The 22,657-nt window shown below is 40.5% G+C and overlaps 1 protein-coding gene across 4 annotated transcripts; it reads left to right on the top strand.

Moving 5' to 3' along the window:
- Positions 1 to 1,688: 1,688 nt before the first annotated feature.
- On the top strand, positions 1,689 to 20,979 carry LOC143133265 (CCR4-NOT transcription complex subunit 6). Of its 4 annotated transcripts, none has more exons than XM_076293043.1 (12): positions 1,689 to 1,800; positions 2,828 to 3,011; positions 3,095 to 3,183; positions 3,622 to 3,669; positions 4,299 to 4,343; positions 5,706 to 5,774; positions 11,954 to 12,111; positions 12,900 to 13,054; positions 13,392 to 13,546; positions 16,009 to 16,239; positions 16,636 to 16,836; positions 20,765 to 20,979. In XM_076293043.1, exons 1-12 carry the CDS (start codon positions 1,689 to 1,691, stop codon positions 20,977 to 20,979), a joined length of 1,662 nt encoding a protein of 553 aa, XP_076149158.1. The 4 variants fall into 4 exon arrangements, with proteins under 4 accessions (XP_076149158.1, XP_076149157.1, XP_076149155.1 ...); XM_076293042.1 differs by having other exon boundaries at positions 16,006 to 16,239; positions 16,636 to 16,842; positions 20,771 to 20,979; XM_076293040.1 differs by having other exon boundaries at positions 11,954 to 12,135.
- The last annotated feature ends 1,678 nt before the right edge of the window (positions 20,980 to 22,657 follow it).

The raw sequence follows: 22,657 nt of genomic DNA, 5'->3' as shown, positions 1-22,657 counted from the left end.
GGGGGCCATTTTGGATTTATGGATAACTGCCACTAGGGGGGCCACCCCAACTTGTATCCATGGATTTTTAAAAACTTTAGGCCTATACCTAACACCCTGCCAAAAATCAAAAACTTGTCCAGAAGTGCCCAATCTTCATGATTTTTCACATATTCCTTCCCAGCTAATAGAAGAGGGAGTGGGGGTGCCGTGAGCGCTAGACGAGCAGATAGGCCTACGAGTAGTGAGTTGCCGTCTATGGAAAAAGATGGATACAGCAAAAAAAAGCTGTTGACGACGAAAAATAGAAAAAGAATGAGATAAAAGGAGATGGCATGTCAAGGAATGCAACAGCAGTTAAATAAGTGGACGGTGAAAGGCAACAGTAGGATTTAAAGTGATGACGTCTGTACTTGGAGGCTTGCAAATATGAATGTTAACAGACTAACTAGCGTTTGTTAAGCATAATGCCGATTGAAACATAGCCTATTCCATTCAGATAGCTAGGTGGCTACCATGCTCATACTGCACTTTTAATGGCCAACTGCAAACAGAAATGTCATGCTAGCAGCAACTCATTACATGTTTACATATCCTAACAATGAAGGCTCCTTGTAATAACTTAATATTGTGTTGTCAATGTGGTGCAAACAAACAAGGCTAGAGTGCCTATCAGCCTTATGGCAAAAGGACGTTATGAGAACCGTTTGGCAACGCACCATTTATCAATACTTATCAAGTATAACATCAAGTTAAACATCAAATTGGCAGCATTTCTTTAAAAACATATTCAATTGACACAAATGCACAGTAATAGTGTAAATTATTGGCCTTTTGTTTTGCTTTAGTTGTTTGTGTTTTTTTTTTTTTTGGGGGGGGGGGGGGGGGGGCGCCAATATTGTTGTTGCATACCCCTCAAAAATGGGTAGTTGCGCCCCTGACAGTATTTCTCAGAAGTCGGATTGTTCCTTTTAAATTTGCCCACGAGCTCACCTATAGCTTGGGTACAACATAGGCTACGATATGACTATTTTCTGCCTCTCTTATGGAACTTTTGAATTGATGGTTTATGATTATCATTAAGACAACATAATAATAATAATAATAATAATAATAATAATAAAACGGCGATGCAGTACACCTGCAATTAAGATTCCTTTGTGTTGTATTGAATTACATGTCATAGATGTCATGAAGAATGGGGGTGCGCACCAAAGGCCAGTTTGTGAACCTGCGCTACGAATTCATTCTGTGTACCTGATTACAAGACTCATTCTGACAAGACTGATTTTCACGTTTTAGTATGAATGTTGTCATCTCCTCTTTACTGTTGACGTAGATGCTCCTCAAACTTCTTACATTACACCTCAGGTTGCCGTGAGCATGCAAATAAGTTAAGCATGAAATGCCTTAGCTTTTTGCTTTTTGGCAGGAATAAATCTTATTAAACACGCCCCTTGTTGTCAGGACCAAAACCAGTTAGTTTGTAACAGTTCAGTGGTCAGTTATGGCTAACCTGTCAAGTCTCATCATTCATCAAAGCCTGTGCAGTGCATCATGTAAAATCTACTTGTTTGCTTGCGAGCCCTTTGTCACAAGCCAAGTATAATTTTGCCCTAAAATTAACAAAACACAAAAGCTGACATTAATGGTATATTCAGGTTGATTTAAATGCACACTGACATGTCACTTATTGCAGTGCTCCAGGAATGCCCAAGGAAAAATATGACCCGCCTGACCCACATCGGATGTACACTATTATGTCCAGTGATGAGGCATCCCATGGGAAGAAGTCATACTGGGCTGAACTTGAAATAAGTGGTAAGTTTAGGACCTCAAAATCGCCTCTAAAGTCTACAGTGCATACGGAGTATTGTATTCACAGCGCTTCACTTTTTCCACATTTTGTTATGTTTCAGACACATCTTAAAATGGATTTATTTCCTCATCAATCTACACACAATACTCCATCACTTCACAAAAAACAGGTGTGTTGGAGTGTTTTGTAAATTCATTAAAAATAAAAGACTGAAATATTTCATTTACATAAGTATTCACGCCCTTTGTTTTGACGCTTGTAATTGAGCTCTGGTGCATCCTACTTCTATCAATGGTCCTTGAGATGCTTCTACAACTTGTCCACCTGTGCCTAAATTAATTCACAGGACATTATTAGGAAAGGTACACATACCTTTATATAAGGTCTCACAGTTGATGGTGTATGTCAGAGTGAAAACCAGACCACAAGGTCGAGAGAATTGTCCGTAGACCGGCGAGACAGGGTTGTGTGAAGAAGATCTGGGGAAGGATACAATTCTGCAACATTGAAAGTGCCCAAGAGCTCAGTAGCCTCCATCATTCTCAAATGGAAAAGTTTGGAACAACCAACAGTCTTCCTAGATCTGGCCACTCAGCCAAACTGAGTAATCCGGGACGAAGGGCCTTGGTCAGACAGGTAACCAAGGACCCAATGGTCACTATGAATGAAACATAATAAAATGTGGAAAAAGTGAAGTGCTGTGAATACTTTCCGTATGCACTGTATAGCCTCTTAAATCTGACATGCAAAGTGTGAAAGACTTGAACTGTCCTTTGAAATGGTGAGGTTTCTGAGAGTGTTAACATAAGTTTCTCAATTGTAGTTAGGTTTTTTTTTACCAATAAATACATTATGACTATTATTAATTATTATAATGATTGTTATGAAATAATAGTGACTTATTACATGTGTATTTTTCTGAAACTTGAAAAGGCAGAATGTTTGTACACGTACAAACATTGTATGCATTATGTAAAAGTGTAATGTTAGACATTCATGATCTGAAATCCCTTAATTCCATTTTTGCAGGGAAAGTGCGGAGCCTCAGTTCAGGCTTGTGGTCACTCACTCACCTCACCGCTTTACACGTCAGCGACAACTCCTTGTCGAGGATTCCCCCAGATATTGCCAAGCTACACAACCTTGTATACCTGGATCTTTCATCCAACAACATCAGGAGCCTGCCTGCTGAGCTTGGCAACATGGTGTCTCTCAGGTAAGCCCTGTTGTTATTAGGTGCTGCTGTAGTTGTATGGATGAAAAACACTTTTTCTGAAAGCATTTACCTATCTTCCACCGGGAATTGCTTTTAAATAACAACCAGTTGCGGGTTTTGCCTTTTGAATTGGGAAAACTGTTTCAGTTACAAACACTGGGATTGAAAGGTGAGTGTTACTCTTCCATAGTAACTTACTTTCCCTTTTTAACCCCATTAAGGGTGCTCTAAGTGATGTTACACGGTAACCTCACCTCAACATCACCTCACCACCCGCTAGCTGCCTGTGCCCTGAATACACTGTAAAAAAAAAATACGGTCTCTGTGGACAGCCCAGGCTCCAAAAACAGCAACAAAAACAACTTGGTCCAGCCTGGACCATTACATTTTACAAACTGTTCCAGCCAATCACCGACGAGATGCGTGTTTAGGAGAGTTTCCATTGCATGGGAGGGAGGGGGAGGGAGTAGCGAGCTAGCTCTCTGTTTTTGTTTTGTTTGAACGTCTACAGAAGTGACGTTACCCTACATCGCTTAGAGCACCTTTAAGTGTTTGAAAACACTGAAAAGGAAATTAAGTTGACATTTTCATTTGATGCCTTTCAAAGGGAACCCTCTCACACAGGCGATCATGAAATTATACCAGGAACCAGATGGTACTAACCTGACTCCGCCAGATGGATTTGCTCCGCATATCCATCTGGGAACTTTTGGGAATGGGCGGAAATACTTGTTAGCTGATTGGATAAACCATCTGTCTATCACCACCTTTGTTGGTTATCGACGGGCCAAATCAACCAATTAGATGAAGTGTTCTTCTAATGCCTTCGTTTAACATACAATTAAGTTAGGTAACGTAACTAACGTTAAGATGTTTTAACTTACCATTTGTATGTGACACGAACCTAATCAACGACAATTCCCATCAAGTGTTCACGGTAGGCCCTACACTTCTGAAGAAAGTATATTCCTCCATTATGAACTGGAATCGGCCGTGGAGGATGTCTGTGTCGTTCATTCCTCCCAGCTGCATGGCTGAGACTCATAGCTTCACAGCTTACCCAGGAATACTTTCTAATTTGAATAAAACTTGCGCGATAGCCATCTCATCTGTGGATGCCGTCATGTTGTTCATTGCGTCACACCTCAACCCGCCTCAAAGCCAACGCTGATTGGACGTTCGTTTGGTGAACTGCTCCAAATTCTCTTTAACGAAAAGTTGCCAGACTGATCTGCGAGTGAAACCCTGAAGCTCGCGAGATCAGGATGGTCTCACGAGGCTAAGATGGTACAAGACGGCTGTTAAACTACCTGCTTGACAATCTGGCTGGTGCCATCAAACGCAGTAAGTGTGTTTTTTCCCCTTAATTACTCATCCAATTACTTGTTTCCTTTCAATAAAATCAGCATTGTCTCTGTGTGGACTTTAGAACCTTTACATCTCTCCCCTACATACACAGCACATTATTTCATCAGGAAGCTTCTCCAACACACATCCCCAACAGAAGGCCCCCCCCCCCCCCAATACACAGCACATTGTCTCATGAGGAAGCTTCTCCAACACACATATTGCACACTGCCCTCTCCCCACATACACAGCACACTATCCCATCTCCCCTGTCATCCCCCCAACATACACACCAAGACCCCTGGCAGTTGGGTTAGCCCCTTGAGCCGTGGATCTGCCCAAGGTTTCTTCCTTGGTAAGGGAGTTTTTCCTTGCCCCTGTTGCTCTTGGGTGCTCCTTGTTGGTGCCCCCCCCTCAATCCCAATCCTCCCCCACCTTTCTTATGCAGCCCTTGCCACTTAATCTACTAAACCCCTCTTCTACTGCACTTTTTACCCCCCCCCCCATGCACAAATAGGCTGACACCAGACATAATTTCACTGCATTTCTTACTTGCATTTCTTACTTGCATGCATGTGACAATAAACTTCCTTGTATCCTTGTATCTCTAAAATATGATTGTTGCTACATCTCCGTTTACCAGTGAAAAAGGCCGAACTACAAAGCGTCTCGTTTTAAACGGATTGTAGAAATAAATCTGTTCTGCGTCCACAAAGACTGTATCAGTTTCGAAGTAGATATGATGTGCGTCCCCATTATTACCATTGATATGCAAATCTCATGACCATTCACCCTTTGTCAAGTCCAGCATCCCTATGTTACTGTTGCTAGGTCAGTTAAACAATGGCCATGCAGCATTAGAAACCTCCATTAAAACTTGTTATTCTGATTCTTGAAAATCATGACAAAAGTACAATCAACAACTATGGGCACAAGGGAAGAAATAACCTTCAGATAAAATCTGAAAACTGAGGAGAAATGGGCAATGTCTGCCAAGCGAATAAACAAACAAAGTACCTCATGTGGTGGACACTTTAATACATTGCACAGTGCTTCTGCCATTCACTGCCTTTAGTCTGCTTAATTTTTGTTTTAGCGTTTTGATAGCAACATCTTTATTTTTGTCATCAAAACCAATGCCTAGATTTTCTGCTGCCATTGTTTCACTCACACCTTATGTTCAGGTAAGTTTGAAAAAAAAAACATTAATTTTCCTATAAAGATTTTTTCTTTGCAACCAGGAAGTATTAAAAAGCTAACATTAAAAACTACAAGCTTTTGGTATACTTCCTCCACTCTATTGTAAGACTGATATAACATTGTATCATTTGTTTCTTTGCTCAGTTCCAACAGAGCAGCCCCCATCCAGGTCTTGGATTGTACTACAAGAGCCCGACAGAACAAGGCCGTCAGGTACCCTCTCTACTATTATTACACACTATTATTATACACACTAAGGCAGTGTTGAAGACATGGCTTCAGGTCTGTAGTGGCCAATCCAGTGAACTAATGACTATATTTATCAATATGTTTAGTCATTTTCAATGTAAGGTGGTATTTGCAAAAATAATTGGCAATAATTAACACTGTTGCTATTTTTTATTTTGGTTTTAAATGTGGTATATTACACAAAAATATTCAAAAATGTGTTCACCTTTACCTTGTGTTTTACTAATATACAGTGATGGCCAAAAGTGTTGGCACCCATGCTAAAGTTGACTGAAAAGAGGAATATAAAATCATCTTTTGGAAATTGATCTTAATGCCTTAAGTGAAAAATGAGGAAATATCTAACCTTTAAGGACACCAATTTTCTTAGTGAATGAATAATGTATCATAAATAAATAAATGTTCTTTCTTAAAATACAGGGGTCATAAGTATTGACACCCCTATGTTAAATTCCCATAGAGACAGGCAGATTTTTATTTTTAAAGGCCAGTTATTTCATGGATCCAGAATACTGTGCATCCTGATAAAGTTACCTTGGCCTTTGGAATTAAAATAGCCCCACATCGTCACATACCTTTCACCATACCTAGAGATTGGCATGGGTGTTATTTCAGTTAGCCTATTAGCTGGTTTGATTTGCATTGAGCTCAATGAGCATCAAACCAGCTAATAGCCTAACTGAAATAACACCCATTTTTCACTTAAGGCATTAAGATCAATTTCCAAAAGATGATTTTATATTCCTCTTTTCAGTCAACTTTAGCATGGGTGCCAATACTTTTGGCCATCACTGTATATACTAATACTCTATGTAAGACACAAATGGGTGCATCAGAATAGTCTGTGTGTGTGTGTGTGTAAGTAAGTATGATTGCATACCTGTGTCCTTGTATGTATGTGTGCTTCTGTGTGCGACCGCATGTTTGTGAGTGTGTGTGCGTGCATGTGTGTGTGCGCGCGTGTGTGTGTGTGTGTGTGTGTGTGTGTGTGTGTGTGTGTGTGTGTGTAAGTAAGTATGCTTGCATGTCTGTGTCCTTGTATGTATGTGTGTGCTTCTGTGTGTGACCGCATGTTTGTGAGTGTGTACCAATATTTATGTGTGTGTGTGTTTCTGTGTGTGCGCATGTTTCGTAAATCGTAAATCAGGTTTCCAGGCCAAGTATACTTGCAAGGATTTTGGTCTCTGCATTTATCCCATCCATGAATTAGTGAACACACAGAGCACACAGTGAACACACAGTGAGGTGAAGTACACACTAACCCGGAGCAGTGAGCTGCCTTGCTACAGTGGCGCTTGGGGAGCAATGAGGGGTTAGGTGCCTTACTCAAGGGCACTTCAGCCGTTCCTACTGGTCGGGGATTGAACTGGAAACCCTTCGGTTCCAAGCCCGAAGCCCTAACCAGCAAGCCACGACTGCCCCATGTTTGTGGGTCAAATGATGGACCGGGGGCACACTGGTGAGTTCATGTACACATAACTTGAGATAAATCCAGGGTTCCCACAGGTCATGGAATTTCTGGAATATCATGGAATTTTGGAAAGTCTATTCCAGACATGGAAAGTTGGCGAAAAGTCATGGAATATCAGGGAATTTTGTTGTAAATCTACTTGCCAAAATACATTAATACAAATATATTTCCTGGTTATATCTGGTTATTAGCTTTACTGTTTGCTTGAGTAGTGGTAGTTAGCCCAACTTTGTTTATTCAATGCCCATTCATCTCCCACGCAAAAAAGTAAAAGATTCTTGAACGCTATGCGGCTGTTCTGAAATCTTTGGTTTGTATATTGTACCATTTAATTCATTATATTGTGGGTCATGGATTTTTTGGGGGGTTTTTTTGTCAGGGAAAGTCATGGAATTTTACATTTGACTTAAAGTGGGAACTCTGCCATATTAGGCAAGCTTTACATCATCCAAAAGAAAAGAATAGCAGACAATAGTACATAAAACAATAAATGACAATAAAATATAATATAATAAATATAAAAATAGAAAAGGAAATGAAAATGTAAAATGTAAAAATTCAAAAACCACAATCGCAAATCCAAAACCACAACCGCAAATCAAAAACCACAACCGCAAATCGAAAATCACAAGCGCAAATGAGGAATCACAATGACATTAACAGAATCACATTGGGTTCATCTCAAAGCTCTATGTGCATACGGCCTCTCTCCTCGCTCCTCCAGCTCATGCCTCAGGAATGGTTCAAAGCGCGATGTCATCGAGGATGACTCATTTATCTTATTGCAACCAGAGGAGGCAAGAGAGAGGAGGGAGGAGGGAGGTGGAAGGCCCGATACGTGAGGAAACACAAGAGTATCTTATGCGGATGCGTTTTCAGTCAGAATTGTGTGATCATTGGTCTATCTACTAGACAATAAACTAGTAGATAGACCAAGAAAAGACCATTATATGCTGGAAATAGGCCGCATCATCAGTAATTGACCTCTCTTAAAAGTGATGCGTGAGTGAGCAGGACATCTCATCTCTCATATCTGTCTCTCCTTCATTCCTCCATCCTCCTATCGTTCCTTCCTCGTTTCCTTTACAAAATGAATTAGAAGGAGGGATTAGGACAGGAGGAAGGAAGGAAGGAAGGAAGGATAGACAAAAAGACAACTGATATGAACCAAAGATTATAGAGCGCTTTGCTCTAAGATCTAATCCAATGACATTAACAAAACCGGATATCCACAGATGCACAGATTCACTTTGTGCACGTGTATTTTTAAATCACACAGCGATGGCAGTGTAACCACTTACGAAGAAGAGCTTGTAGAAATCGTTTAGTATTTTGTAACATTCTTTAGTGTATACCGCCACCTACTGCATGGGAGTTTGTGAGACTACTTCCGATTTTGTTAATACGTAAATGTAAATCAGGTTTCTAGGCCAAGTATAGTTGCGTATACAAGGAATTTGGTTTCTGCATTTATCCCATCAGTGAATTGTGAGACACACAGTGAACACAAAGTGAGGTGAGGCACACACTAATCTGAAGCAACGAGCTGCCTTGCATGGGCATGGGAGAGCAGTATTCAATTACTTTCCCCACCCACATTTCCTACTGGTCGGAGATCGAACCGGCAACCCTCCTTCGGTTACAAGCCCAAAGCCCTAACCAGTAGGCCACGGCTGCATAATATCATTGTGATTTTGTTAATGTCATTGTGGTTTTCGATTTGCGGTTGTGAATTTCGATTTGCGGTTGTGTTTTGCACCTCAGGGCCAGAGCTGAACCACTTATAAGGGCAAATACTGCTTCGCCATGTTTACAACATACCAACATATCAAATGTTGAAAATGACAAATTTGACTATTTCATGGAAAATAGATGTTCATTTTGAATTTGATGGCAGCATCATGTTTCAACAAAAGTTGGGACAAGGGCATGTATTGCTTCACCTCTTCATTTAAGAACATTCTGTAAATGTTTATTTTTTTTCAAGATTAGTCAACCCTACTGGAAATAAAAGCATGGATGCGTTTTTCCAAGCCTTGTTGTGTCATAAAATCTCTGAGTCTGGCGATGTTTGTAAGCGGATAGAGGATGAGCTTAATTTATTTTTACTTTTGCCGCAGTATTGTCGATGGGTTTAATAACACATCTTGCAAAAGGGGGGCCTTAGCCAGAACTAAGTGGTATTTGGGAAGCCTTGCCATGGAAAGGTTTGGGACCCCTGGTTTAGATCACTGTCAATTATGACACCAAGGTTTTTAACAGAACCTTTTCTTTGAGGCCTTTGGTTTCAAGAAGAGTGTCAACTCTAATCCTTTCATCCCTTTTGGCAAATATGATTACTTTAGTCTTGTCCTCAATCAGCTGAAGAGTTATGACGCAGCCTGTTGTTGACTTGGTTGATGATTGATATAGAAAATCGGAGGGACCATAGTCAATTGGTGATTGGGAAAGTAAATTTGGGTGCATCAGCAGAATTATGGTACTCTTATTATTCCTGATAATTTGTCCAAGTGGAGTATATAGAGCAGGGCTCCCCAACCTTTTACGTACCATGGACCGGTTTGATTCCCATTTTTTTTTCACGGACCGGGGGGGGGGGGGTTCGGGGGTTCCATGTTCCATGTGTTGTGCATGCATTAGCCTACTTGAAAAGAACTAGCTCCAGTTATGTATGAACAGTGAAGGTAACAAACTCTTAATAATGTGAAAAACGTGAACTTGAACCAGTGAAAATTGAACAATATGAACTATGAATATTGAACAACTTGGAAGCTTCATCTATCAAGTGTGAACATGCTTAACAAAATATGGGAACAAACATGGGAACTAAACGTGCATTACGAATATAATCAGTGGGTGTGCTTGTTTCCCTGCAACAAGAAGGTTCCATCTGGGGGTGATGGAAGACAGTGACACCCTCAGTGTGTTTGAAATGTCCAGTCGATTGCGCAATTTGGTCTTAGTTGCAGTCATTGCAGAAAACCTGGCCTCGCATAGATACGTGGTGGGAAATGGTAGCAACGTTTTCAGCGCTTTTACGGCTATCTCGGGATATTCTGCTTTGGTTTTCATCCAAAAACCCACCAGAGAGGTTTCCTCATAGCCTACACACTCTTAAGACCACCGTCATTTGCAATTTCGATCAACTGCTCTTCCTCCTGCGCTGACAACTTAGGACTATTCGGGATATTGACAAATGGGTTGCGGACCCACTCATTGGTTTGCCGTGGATCTTTGGAGGATCTTTGGTTTAAAGACAGTCGTCATTCTCCCCTGGAGTGACAGGTTGAGGTCATTAAGCAACCCGAATATGCCACACAGGTAAGCGAGTTATTTGACACCCAGTCCTCATCATTAAAATGTGCAGCTAACGGTGACTTTTTTTCTGTAAGAAATCTCTGCAGCGGCTCTCGAACACTCTGGCCAGTGACCTGCTAAAGATGCTTGTTTTTTGTTGCTCATTCTAGCAGTTTAGCTAACTTCGTGTGACACTACCGTTTGCCAAGAACTAATCAAGTGAAGTGAGCTGACCTGAGGCTGCGCAGCGCTTAAGGCAATATGTAACGTGTTGAAGGCGGGACAGACAGACGTAAGAAAATAGACCTTGCAAAATGCAAACATGCGTGCAATCAAACAACTGCATATGGCCTATGCCATGTAAAAACGTGACATTATTGCGAATTAAATTGAGTTTAGTTTGTATGCATTTTTTTAAAACTCATGTCGTAGGCTACGGCCCGGTTAGGAATGTCCCGGCCCGGTGGTTGGGGACCGCTGATAGAGGTTGAAAGGAGGACCTTGCCGGTTGTGGCTGTGCAGGCAAGTGTTGAAGTATCGAGCAGTAGCCAAAGTTGTAGGGAGGTGGAGCTCCAGACCGGTCAATGTAATCATATTGACTGGCCTATTTGACATCAAAGTATGCTGGCAAGTTGATGCCTTGTCACCAGTACTTAAGGCTATGCCAATAAGCACCTAGCCTGCAGAAAGAAGAGGAGATTGACCAATCAGAGGGGTATCTTTGCCTTTACCCACCTGATTTTTTTTTTTGTATCACTGATCCTCGTCAAAACTGATGCACACTGCTCAACACTAACAGGACTCACAATGTGTGTGTGGAAAACCTGGACCCTGTTTTTAGATGTCTTTAAGCACTTTCATTTGGGACAAACACAATGAAAATCACTGCAGGATTGACTTAGCTGTCATGCAAATCATGGCAATGGCTAGGCCGCCACAATGCATTCATATGGGGGGCATCTGGCTAACAGAATAGACCACTGTTTTCGCCACTGACTGGCTCAATGTGTCATTACCAGTGCTGGGCAGCATGGACAAGATCCTGTACCGTACCGTATTTTCCGGACTATAAGTCACACTTTTTTTCATAGTTTGGCTGGTCCTGCGACTCAGGTGCTAAAGATGCTGTCGTGACCTTCTCTCCTGAAAATGGCTGTTTAAAGCGTGATACAGTTGTTATACAGTTCTTTATAATGATGCAGGTTTTTGGCTGTTCATTCTTGACTGGTTGGCCATCTTTGTACTATTCCATTACAAAATAGAAGCTAGTCAGTGTGGTAGCATTCAGACGTCTTTTTCATACTGAATCAATTAACAGCAACTGTGGGGTGTCAAATGAGCTCCAATCATGTACATTTCCCTTCTTTTTTATCAGCACTCTTCTCAGTCATGTGCTACAACGTCCTCTGTGACAAGTACGCTACACGTCAGCTGTACGGCTACTGTCCATCATGGGCCCTAAACTGGGGGTACAGGAAGAAGGCCATCATGCAGGAGATTCTCAGCTGCAATGCTGACATCATCAGCCTTCAGGTCTTTAGCCCTTTGTCCCTTACTGTGCAATAGACTAGTGCTGCGCTGATGTGCATATTCAAACAGTAGGACTGAATGGAAGCCTGACAATACTACCATACTGTCATCACAAACACCCTCAAGATATCTTGAAGAGGCATTATGAGGCACTTAATTTTTATTAAAAGTGCAGCCTACAATTTTTGCATTTTTGACAAATTGAAATTGGTGTCCTGGCTCTAAACGGGATACAAACAAAATGGCTCAGATAGAGGCAAAACGATCCCAGCCAATCCTCACATTGGTTCAGTAGCACACAAGGGACGCCCTGTGTTAGAAGTCAGTAGATGAAAAACTAACCTATTGCTGAAAAATGAATACAGACTGAGGTGACAATGAGAGAGATCTCTCCAAAAACATGTTCATCAACAAACAAAGCTTTGTGTGAGGGATAACCCAGTGCAGAATGGGCAGAGTGGAGTGCACTATACTCTGCAATTTTCTATCTTGTATAAATGTCCTGGGGGTGCAATGTGAATGCAAAGGCTAATTTAACTTCCTGTTCATTTTACTGTGGCCTAATTTATATATGTAGAAATGACAAATTTAAACAGATTCAAATGCAATATCTGAAACACCATCACAATTCTTGGAGTTGCACTTTATATGGAATTGCATGCTCCTTTTGCATGTTGATGTGTGGCAAAAGGATATGTGCATGCAAAACAAGAGTAGCTGTTCATGTTGTGTTACTGCTTCATATTGTGCTGAAGTTATTTTTTTATGAAATATGCCTATTTCTTGAACAGGAAGTGGAAACAGAGCAGTATTACAACTTCTTCTTGGTGGAGCTGAAAGAACAGGGATACGATGGATTCTTTAGTCCCAAGTCCAGAGCAAGAACGATGTCTGAGTCTGACCGCAAGCATGTGGATGGATGTGCGATATTCTACAGAACAGAAAAGTGAGCCATACTTCATTATTACTTAAGGCAGCCATGAGAAAAATGAAAAAATTGGCTAACCTAGACAGCAAAATAAACAGACCAACAGTCAGATGGAGCCAGGCCAACCAATATACAAAACTGAGGAATGTTTTTTTGTGTATACAGAAAATATGTTTATATCTTAAACATCTTTAACATCTTCAACAAAGGAAAAGTGGTCTAACAACAACCTTGGGTCTATTTTTAGTTGATAACAAGTGCAAACTATCATTGGGGATGTTAATGACATTAATAAGAGTTTTGCTTCAACTGTAAAATGGATTGTTTGAGTTGACATTTCCCATTTGCTGTACAGGTTCAGTTTGGTACAGAAGCATACAGTGGAATTCAACCAGTTGGCCATGGCAAACTCTGAAGGGTCTGAAGCCATGCTGAACCGTGTGATGACCAAGGACAACATTGGAGTAGCGGTGTTGCTGGAGCTGCGCAAAGAGATGATGGAACTATCGTGTGAGTCACCTTTGGAGGGAAAGAAACATTTTCTATTCTTCTTCTTTATTTCTTCTTTTTTGCCATACAGGTTCACAAACAGAGTGATCACAATAAGCACAGTTCTGGAATGTTTGCTTTTTAATCACTAAAATGAAATCACCTTACCCTAGGCCCCTTCGATGTTCTCTTAGTAGAGTTCTCAACGGGTCGGGTCGGCCCGACAAACCCGACGGGACCTGCAGGTTGGGGCCGGGTTCGGGTCTAATATAAAACTATAAACTCGGGTCGGGTCGGACCTCGGGTGTTAATCTTTTCCGCTCAGTGAAAAAAAAACATTTATTAATCATCGCTGCTTGCAACATGCATCATGGAGAGGGCCTTTAGCCTGGAGAAGATGGAGTTGGTGAAAAGTAAACTTGCTGTAGGTGAATTCACCGTCGCTACTACAGGAGTGGGAAAATCAGAGGTCTGGAAAGTGTTTGGAGTGGTGCTGGATTCTGATGGAAATTCTACAGGTTATGTGCAATGCTCAAAATGCAAGGTGCTGATGAAATATGTGATGAAATAGGCGAAACCAGTCGCTGTGGTAAAATTTACAAAATTAAGTTATTGTGCTCACATGAACGGTCATAAACTAAGCTTTCCAACGATATGTATATCGAGGGTATTGCAAAAAGTATCGCTAAGATAACAGCATCCAAAGTTGGCATGGTTCTTCCGTCACGATAGGCCAATAGAGGAGAAAATCACTGCCCTGCTGACAAAAACAGCCTGACCAGCTAAAGGTGGTTTGCTGGTTGACCAGCTTGTTAACCAGCTTGTTTGACCACCATATGATGGTTGATCTGCTAGACTAGCAAAACTCTTGCGAAAAAAACATACCTTCAGCTGGTTTTCCCAGCTTATAATGGTAATTCAGCTGTTTTTGCTTGTCGTACCACCTCAAGCTGGTAATTTTAGCTGGTGTTGCTGGTCTATAGTGCTGGTTTAACCGGGCTTATGTTGGTCATTCTAGCAAATCAGCATGACCATCTTGCACCAACAATGTCAAGCTTGGCAGGCTGGTCACCAGCATTATCTTACACCAGCCGTATCCCACACGACAGGCTGGTCACACCAGCATGACCAGCTTCCTCAGTTGGTCACGCCTGCATGTCCAGCTGGTGGCCCAACCAGCTACACCAGCAAAGACCAGCAAGAGCTGGAAGAAAACCAGCAAAGACAAGCTAAAACCAGCTACCAGCATAAGCTGGTTTCTAGCTGTTTTTTTCAGTTTTAAGTAAATTGTCACGCTAATGTGTTGAATCTTCACCTAAATAAAGTCAGGGTTTAACAGTCAAAATGTATGTTTTAAGTCGGGCCGCGGGCCGGGTTCGGGCTGATAATTCATGTGTCGGGTTACATCGGGTCCGGGCTTTAAAAACCACGGGCCGGTCAGGTCGGGTTCAAATTTTCACGCCCGTTGAGAACTCTATCTCTTAGGTCCAAAAGTATGCTAACTTACCAATATTTGAAATCAGATGGGGGCATCCTTAATTACCTAAACTATTACTCTTAAAGATTACATAAAATGGATGAATGGAGTATTTTACCTTGTTTTCTGATGTTAACAGGATGTTATGTCTTTGGTCTGTCAAAAACTTGCTCAGGTGCCGTTTCACAAGCCCATTTACAACCCTATAATTAGACCGGGGAATAAGATGGCCTATTTTAGCAGATATCTAACACCACCTCACGGTAGCTTTGTGGCCCTGCACCTAACTATCCTTATTCAACAAAGCCAAGGTAGACACGGTTTTCCATTCTATGTCTGCTGCTGATTAATGGATTCCTCAAAGGCAATTATAATTTCACCATCGTCCTTTTCCCCAGTGGCATGGAAAGGCCCATAGCATTGTAACATACTTGTTTGTCTCACTGTAGTAACAGTAGTGTTTTTTTATCATCAAAAATGAACATGATGGACAAATGCATCTTGCATTTATTAACTTAAAGGACATTTTTCTTGGTTTTTAGAAATGTAATTTGATGCAGTCCTTGTTTTTTTTTTGTATAACTGTATATCAGTGGTTCTCAAAGTGTAGGGTGGGCCCCACTAGTGGGGAATAGAGACATGACAGGTGGGGCTCGATGAGCAGGAGGAAATTTGTTTTTTGTGCCTATCTTTGATAATAACATAGGAGTCATAGACAGGCCGACGTATGAATTATAACAACAAATTAGATTCAGCAGATTGAGACGGGAAATGGAACCAAAATGGAAAAATTATATTTTAACGTTTTGCCGGGGTGATGGGGTCAGGTGGGGCTTGAAAATTCCCCACCTCCAAAGTGGGAAATGATGGGAAAAGTTTGAGAACCACTGCTGTATATGATGAATTGTTTATTTAATGAAATTTTCATTAAAACATCCTCTGTAATGTTTCTGTAAACTGTTACTTTAAACTCATTGATAACATTGTCATCCCTGTTGTACAGCAGGCAAGTCTCTGCAGGGCATGGAGAAGCAATTACTGCTAGTGGCCAATGCTCACATGCACTGGGACCCAGAATATTGTGAAGTGAAGCTTGTGCAGACAATGATGTTCCTGTCTGAAGTGAAGAATATTCTAGACAAGGCTACACGCAGTCTAAAGCTCTCATCCATCTCGGGAGAAACAAACTCAATTCCTCTAGTGTTGTGTGCTGATCTCAACTCACTACCAGACTCTGGTTAGTCTTTAACAGTTAAGAGCATCACAAATAAACTGCTCACCTGCCTGTGGTTACCTTGCAACAGTCCTTGTTGTTATCTAGTTATTTGGGTATTAGATGGGGAGGGTCACTATGTTTAAGGCTGACACATACAGTATTTTTACTCATTACTGGTGTACTTTGATCTAATTCCATTACTGGTGTTTTAGTCTAATGCCACACAAATGTGTTACAGAATATGTTTCTGCTGCTTATCATTTGTGCATCAAGTACTTTATTTGCCAAGATCACTTATGTGAGAATAGTGTAAATGCACACTAAGCAGAATTCTAGAGCAAAAAATACAAGACATAAAGAGTATTGTGTGGGTATTTATGGAACACTGCTAAAAACTATTTTTCTTCTGTGCAACAGGTGTGGTGGAGTTTTTAAGTACAGGCGGAGTGGACTGTACACACAAAGACTTCAAAGAGCTACGCTATAGCGACTGCCTCACCAACTTTAACTGCAATGGCAAGAACGGAACATCTAATGGCATGATCACACATGGCTTCAAGCTGAAGAGCGCCTATGAGAGTGGGCTGATGCCGTACACCAACTACACCTTTGACTTCAAGGGTAGTTTAGGTACAGGATGTTAGTTTCAATACAGATGTGTACCGAATGTACTGAACGCAGTAATCAACAGTAGGCTTTGTTGTGTATGGACCATGTTTCAAATTCGAGTTCCCACACAAACACATTAAGTGACTAACCATATATCAGTTTAGTCATTAACGTCTGTAGCAGCCAATAACGTAATAACGGCCAATAATATAATAATTTTAATTAGGGCTGTCAATCGATTAAAAAAAATAATCTAATTAATTACATACTCTGTGATTAATTAATCTAAATTAATCGCACATATAATTTTTGCTGTGAAGGTATTTTAAATATTTAATTTCAAATGAATCATGGAATAATCAGCATTAGTGACATTAAAGTTCAAAAACTCTTTTATTATTATTTTCACTGTTCAAATAATTGCCATAATAATCTATGATATGACCTAATATGCTGAGGAAATAAATTCAAATGTGCTTCGGGAAGAAGTTTTTTTTTCACATACAAGGCATTTCAGGCCACAGATATAACCTAGGGGACACAATAAAAATTAATTAACACTCCCCTCAATGTCAACACTTATTTCTTTGCATTTATGTGCGACTATAGAGTTGATGAATTCCGGTGATATGCAAATTCCTTGCTACAGACATTGCAGAGGACTTTATTTTCAACACTTTATTTTTTATCAACACCATCAGGCCATTTTTTAAAAGTAAATGTTCCAATCAATGATCCAGGCAGCACGTTTTCTTCTCTCTCCTTCATTTTACAGTCTAATTTTTACTGACTAGTAATTTAGTACTGACTACGGAATCGATTAATCTGCACTAATTTGTTTAATCAGTTATTTTTTCTCAAATTAATTAATCGAAATTAATCAGTTATTTTGACAGCCCTAATTTTAATGTAATAAAGCCAATAATGTAATAACTTGCCAATAATGCAATAACATTTCTGCACTAATAACGTAATAACTTTTTGCCAATAATGTAATAACTTATTACATTATTGGCTGGCTATTACATTATCAGCTGGGTTAAAAAAAAAGCATCAAAAATGTAATAACTGCAGCCTTTTCTACCTTTTCTTTCTATGATTATTATTATTATTATGATAATTATGCATTTTCCTTCCGTTATGGGAGTCTATTGCAGCCCATAGAACCATGTGGTAAAAAGTTTTGAAATTTGGCACACTGATTCATGATTCTTTTCTTGCTTGGCATGTCCGATATAATAGTATCGAGTTGCCATGATAACTCTGGCCTTTTGGGCTGTTTGGCCCCGTCATTGCTGCCTGCAGCTTTATCTTAAGTTTTATTGGATATAAAGAGTTAGGATGTGATCAGACACAACGCACTTTGCCACTTTTAAAACAGTGCACTATGTTTTCATATAAACTCGGGCAATTTTCAGCTTGGAACTTTTTTCAATTTGAGGTGCAGCAGATTTCCTTTCACGGAGATATTAGTCTGGGACACCATAGTTCACTACCGTTTTCATCGGTTGGCAGATTACCTGCCCAAACAGTGACGAGATGGGATGACACTACTGGCTTTGGTAAACTACCATGAGATTCATTTTTAGGGGCCCTATCGTACACCCACTTTGCCTATGAGTTCAAATAATAGGCTAGTGCAGATGCATGTAGGCTATACTCTGCTAGTCACAAACAGGTTTTTAGAAAGGAAGGTTTAGTCGAATCACTGTTCAACGTCTCGCATGCAAGCAGATTCCTTCAAATATTATCAAAATTCCGATGCGCTGTTTGAAGTTGCGCTGCTTGCTATTAAAGGAAATGACAGATGTCATTCTCATTGGTCTAAAGCAGTGGTCGCCAACAGGAAAAATAAAAGCACAGTCACCAAATTCCCGCATGTTCGCCAACGTTTACAGGGCCTAAATTTCAGCGCGGGATTGCGGTATAGCGCATGATTTATTCAAGACCCGCAACTCTAGCCATCCATCATAATGCGAGAAATTCCCGCACACATTTTACGTCGCTGTCTGATAACATTAATCTAAAAATGGAGCGGCGTGAATGCGGGACCGGACGGACCAACTTCTGACTTGAACCAAACGTAACCCCATGCAGACACACAAATGCGCACAACAGCACTTTGCAGGTGTGCTCTCTCTCGCAACAATACTTGTCACCGCTGAAGTCAAATTATGCTAGGTGCTTCTACATCAACTGCTACCTGACAAGAAATTAAAACGAAAGTTTAGTGATCAGGAACTGTCAGGAATTTGTTCTCCATTTGAAGAATGTAATCGATTGTGGACGTGCACAGACAGCTACAGACACGGAGCGCATCGTAGGCCTGGTTACTTTCACTTTCTAGAGTGCGCATTCATTACGTGAAAGATACTTCATACCAAAACAGCGTTCAAACATTATCAAATTTAAATGTGTCACAAACACTTACTCCAATTAGAAAATCAAAACCAAAATCATGTAGAATAAAGTAAAGACTATGTTAAGTGTTGTTATCTCATTGACGCCTGTATAAGGGGGTGGAGAATGTGATATTTTTGACCTGATACATTTGCCTAATTAAAAGGCCTTAAATTAGAAGTATTTTGGCTTTGATTCTCCTTTGACGCTGCAAGGTAGATCTTGCCTTTGTTCAGGGCCGTGGTTAGCCTGGGTGTTCCCATGCTGCCTTGCGCGCGATTTGATTCACACTGCTAAGGCAGACCATGGAGCAAATTTTCGCCTGAGATAGGGGACCAATGACAGAACAAGGGGGAAAGCAAGACGATGATGAGCTATGCACAGACGCATTTGATAGACATCCGTGGCACCCAATAAACGGATCTGGGCATTCTTTTCAAATACGAGAAAATGAACGTTTGGTTCCCAGACCACGTCTCATTGAGAAGTGGTGGCGCTAGCCAGGCTAGGCCGAGGTAGGGATCTTGGGCTCAAAAAGGTTGGTGACCACTGGTCTAAAGGATGTTATGCCCAAAACACAGCCATGACTGATTAAGAAACATAAGATATCACAAATCACAAATGAGTGGGTATGGGCTAGGTTGATGTGGGCCCTGGTGTTTCGGCGCCCCATTCACACCTGAGACCTTGCAACACTAACGAGTCACATGACACCGGGGAGTGAAAATGGTTAATTGGGCCCAATTTGGACATTTTCACTTAGGGGTATGCTCACTTTTGTTGCCAACGGTTTAGACATTAATGGCTATGTATTGAGTTATTTTGAGGGGACAGTAAATTTACACTTTTATACAAGCTGTACACTGACTACTTTACATTGTAGCAAAGTGTAATTTCTTCAGTGTTGTCCCATGAAAAGAATGACGTAAAATGATGTGCAATAACCCAACACTTCTACTACTTTGGACTTGAGACTGTGATTAAACAAATGACAATTCCAACTGCAAGGTCCCTAATTGAAACAAGCATAGGCTAATGGTCCCAAATTTAAAGCATGTTTCAGAAAACTATACAGGTACAGACGAGTGGCAGACAGAGCCACGTGTCACTTATGCTACCAAAGATTGATTTTGAGTCTTAACGATAAACATATAGCCTTAACTCAAAACAGCTATTAGGCTTATGTCATTTTGATCTGTAAAAATGTCACATGCAGCCATGCCTAAACTCTGCGCAGTGCACTTTTTTATAGGTTAATGTATTATAATATAATATTCAGTATTCATTATTGAATGCTTAGCTGAAATTATGTTTTTCCCTATCATCCTATTTTTAAAGCAGGCATAGGCTACCTGCGGACATAATTGGGCTACGGGTTTTCTACGGGAATGGCATGTTTGAACGGGCACGGCACTAGTCATATAAATTACAATTAACGTATTAAATGGTTCATTAGAATTAATTGATACTATTTTAGGCAATTGTCTTCATTTAAGTTCGCTGACACTGCGACCTGTGATCATTTCCTTTGTGCTGTAGGGTGTTATTGATTACATCTTCTACTCCAAGCCTCAGCTGAACGTTCTAGGCATTCTGGGTCCATTGGATCCCCACTGGCTCCTGGAGAACAATATCAGTGGCTGCCCCCATCCCCACATCCGATCTGATTACTTCTCCCTGTTTGCACAACTGGAGCTGGTCCTGCCTCACTTGCCCTCACTTAATGGAGTCCATCTACCGTCTCGCAGGTAGTGAGCCCTTCTTGCACATAGGGAGCCATTGCGCACGAGCCATCCCCTTTCTTCTCCAGACTGTAACTTAAATTGACTTGACTTGACTAAATGCACATTCATTTACAAAATCTGCTTATCCAACAGGGATCGTCTAAGTTTGTTGTAATTTCTCTGCTTTATTTTACATTCACTATGAAATTTGAACGCAAATGGTAATTATGCTAGCTTATCCTTCCCAGTTGAGGAATGATCTTATGTTTGTTTATTTGTTTTGTTTTCTCATTCAATATTTTATTTTCATCAGAAATGGTTTATAGGTAGCCTGGAAGACAGCCGAACTTAGCCCTGCCCATAACATTTGAGGTCGGGAAGTTCGGTCTGGAATTGTTCCGTTGAGGAGCAACTATACCTGAACCAGAGCTGTTCGTACCAATCAAATTGTTTGGGCAGGCTTTGTACGATGATGGACAGATGAGCAACAGTGCCTCATCTATCAAGTCATCTGAGCATGCTTCGGTTGATTTTGTTTGCTACTAAAATGCTGTCACTAGAAGCTAGACGGCTTCTAACACCCGGTTTACATGTAGGAAAAACGCATGTTTTTTCATGCAGTTTGGCCTTTCATTTACACAGAAACAGAGGTTTTATCACTGAAAACAATTATTTCTGGAAACTCCAGCCAAAGTGGATGTGTGGGGATTCATTTTTGACTTTTGATATGTGGGGATTTCACTTTTGCATGTCAGTTTTGCATGTAATCGGGGAAAACGCCGTTTTTGCATTGTGACATCGTGTTCCCTCTTTAGTTTGAAATCTCTGATTGGCGACCTGTTTGCTCGAGGGGTTTGCGACACCCTTCTCTAGCATCGCTGTAAACAGAATTATTTTTAAAAACAAAGGAGGGGAAAAATCAGTTTTTCCGAATAGCCTAGCTACGTATAGCCTAAACATGGTGTATTTTGGTGATTACCAGCATCCTCTCTCTCTATCAGCAGCATTGATCTAGTAGCAGCTCAATTGCCTCAAATCTTCAAAGCATAAGGCAATGGCAATCTTACATTTTGTCAGTCAAGAGTAGAGGGCACCTTTTGCCTTTGTCACACAAATCTGCAGCACTGTTATTTAGGCCAGTAGCAACGGTACCCTGACACACGTCATCTCTCAACTCACAGTGGTTTTGCAGGTGTTTGTACAAATAGTAATATAGATTTAGTCTCAAATGATTGTATTGAATAAAAAAGACCAGGCTTTTTGGTGTTTATTTTTGTTTCTCTTTTTGTATTAACAATAAATTATGATCTGATTTGAGAAAAGGATTGTATTGTAAACAGAGATAACATTTTTATCCAGTAAATGTTGAAATATACAGTTGATAACTACCAGCTTGTACAAAAGTCAAAGAAGTTGTCCCAGATTTTCACTGCCGTTTCGTTTTTTGCACTCTATAAGATTATTTAATAGTTATTTTTTTGTCTTTGGTTCTCAGAGCATATTGTTCAATGTGTACGTACATTGTGTAGTTGACAGATGGTTCCATCACCTCATCCATCCACTTACATTTACACAGTCTATTTCATAACCACATGTAGAGCAACTTTAAAAGATACATTGTGAGTTAAAATGTCACGGTCATGATTACTTTTGTGCAAATTCAAAGGCAATACTCTCTTCTGTGATACAAAGTCAACATTGTGCCT

This window comes from Alosa pseudoharengus, unplaced genomic scaffold (assembly GCF_046254945.1).
Source record: "Alosa pseudoharengus isolate Yale_2024_CS ecotype anadromous, Long Island Sound unplaced genomic scaffold, YU_APseudo_1.1 YU_APseudo_1.1_scf_19, whole genome shotgun sequence".
In the NCBI taxonomy this organism is placed as follows: Eukaryota; Metazoa; Chordata; class Actinopteri; order Clupeiformes; family Clupeidae; genus Alosa; species Alosa pseudoharengus.
The sequence above is the reverse complement of the archived record's forward strand: the minus strand, read 5'-3'. Positions and strand labels throughout refer to the sequence as shown.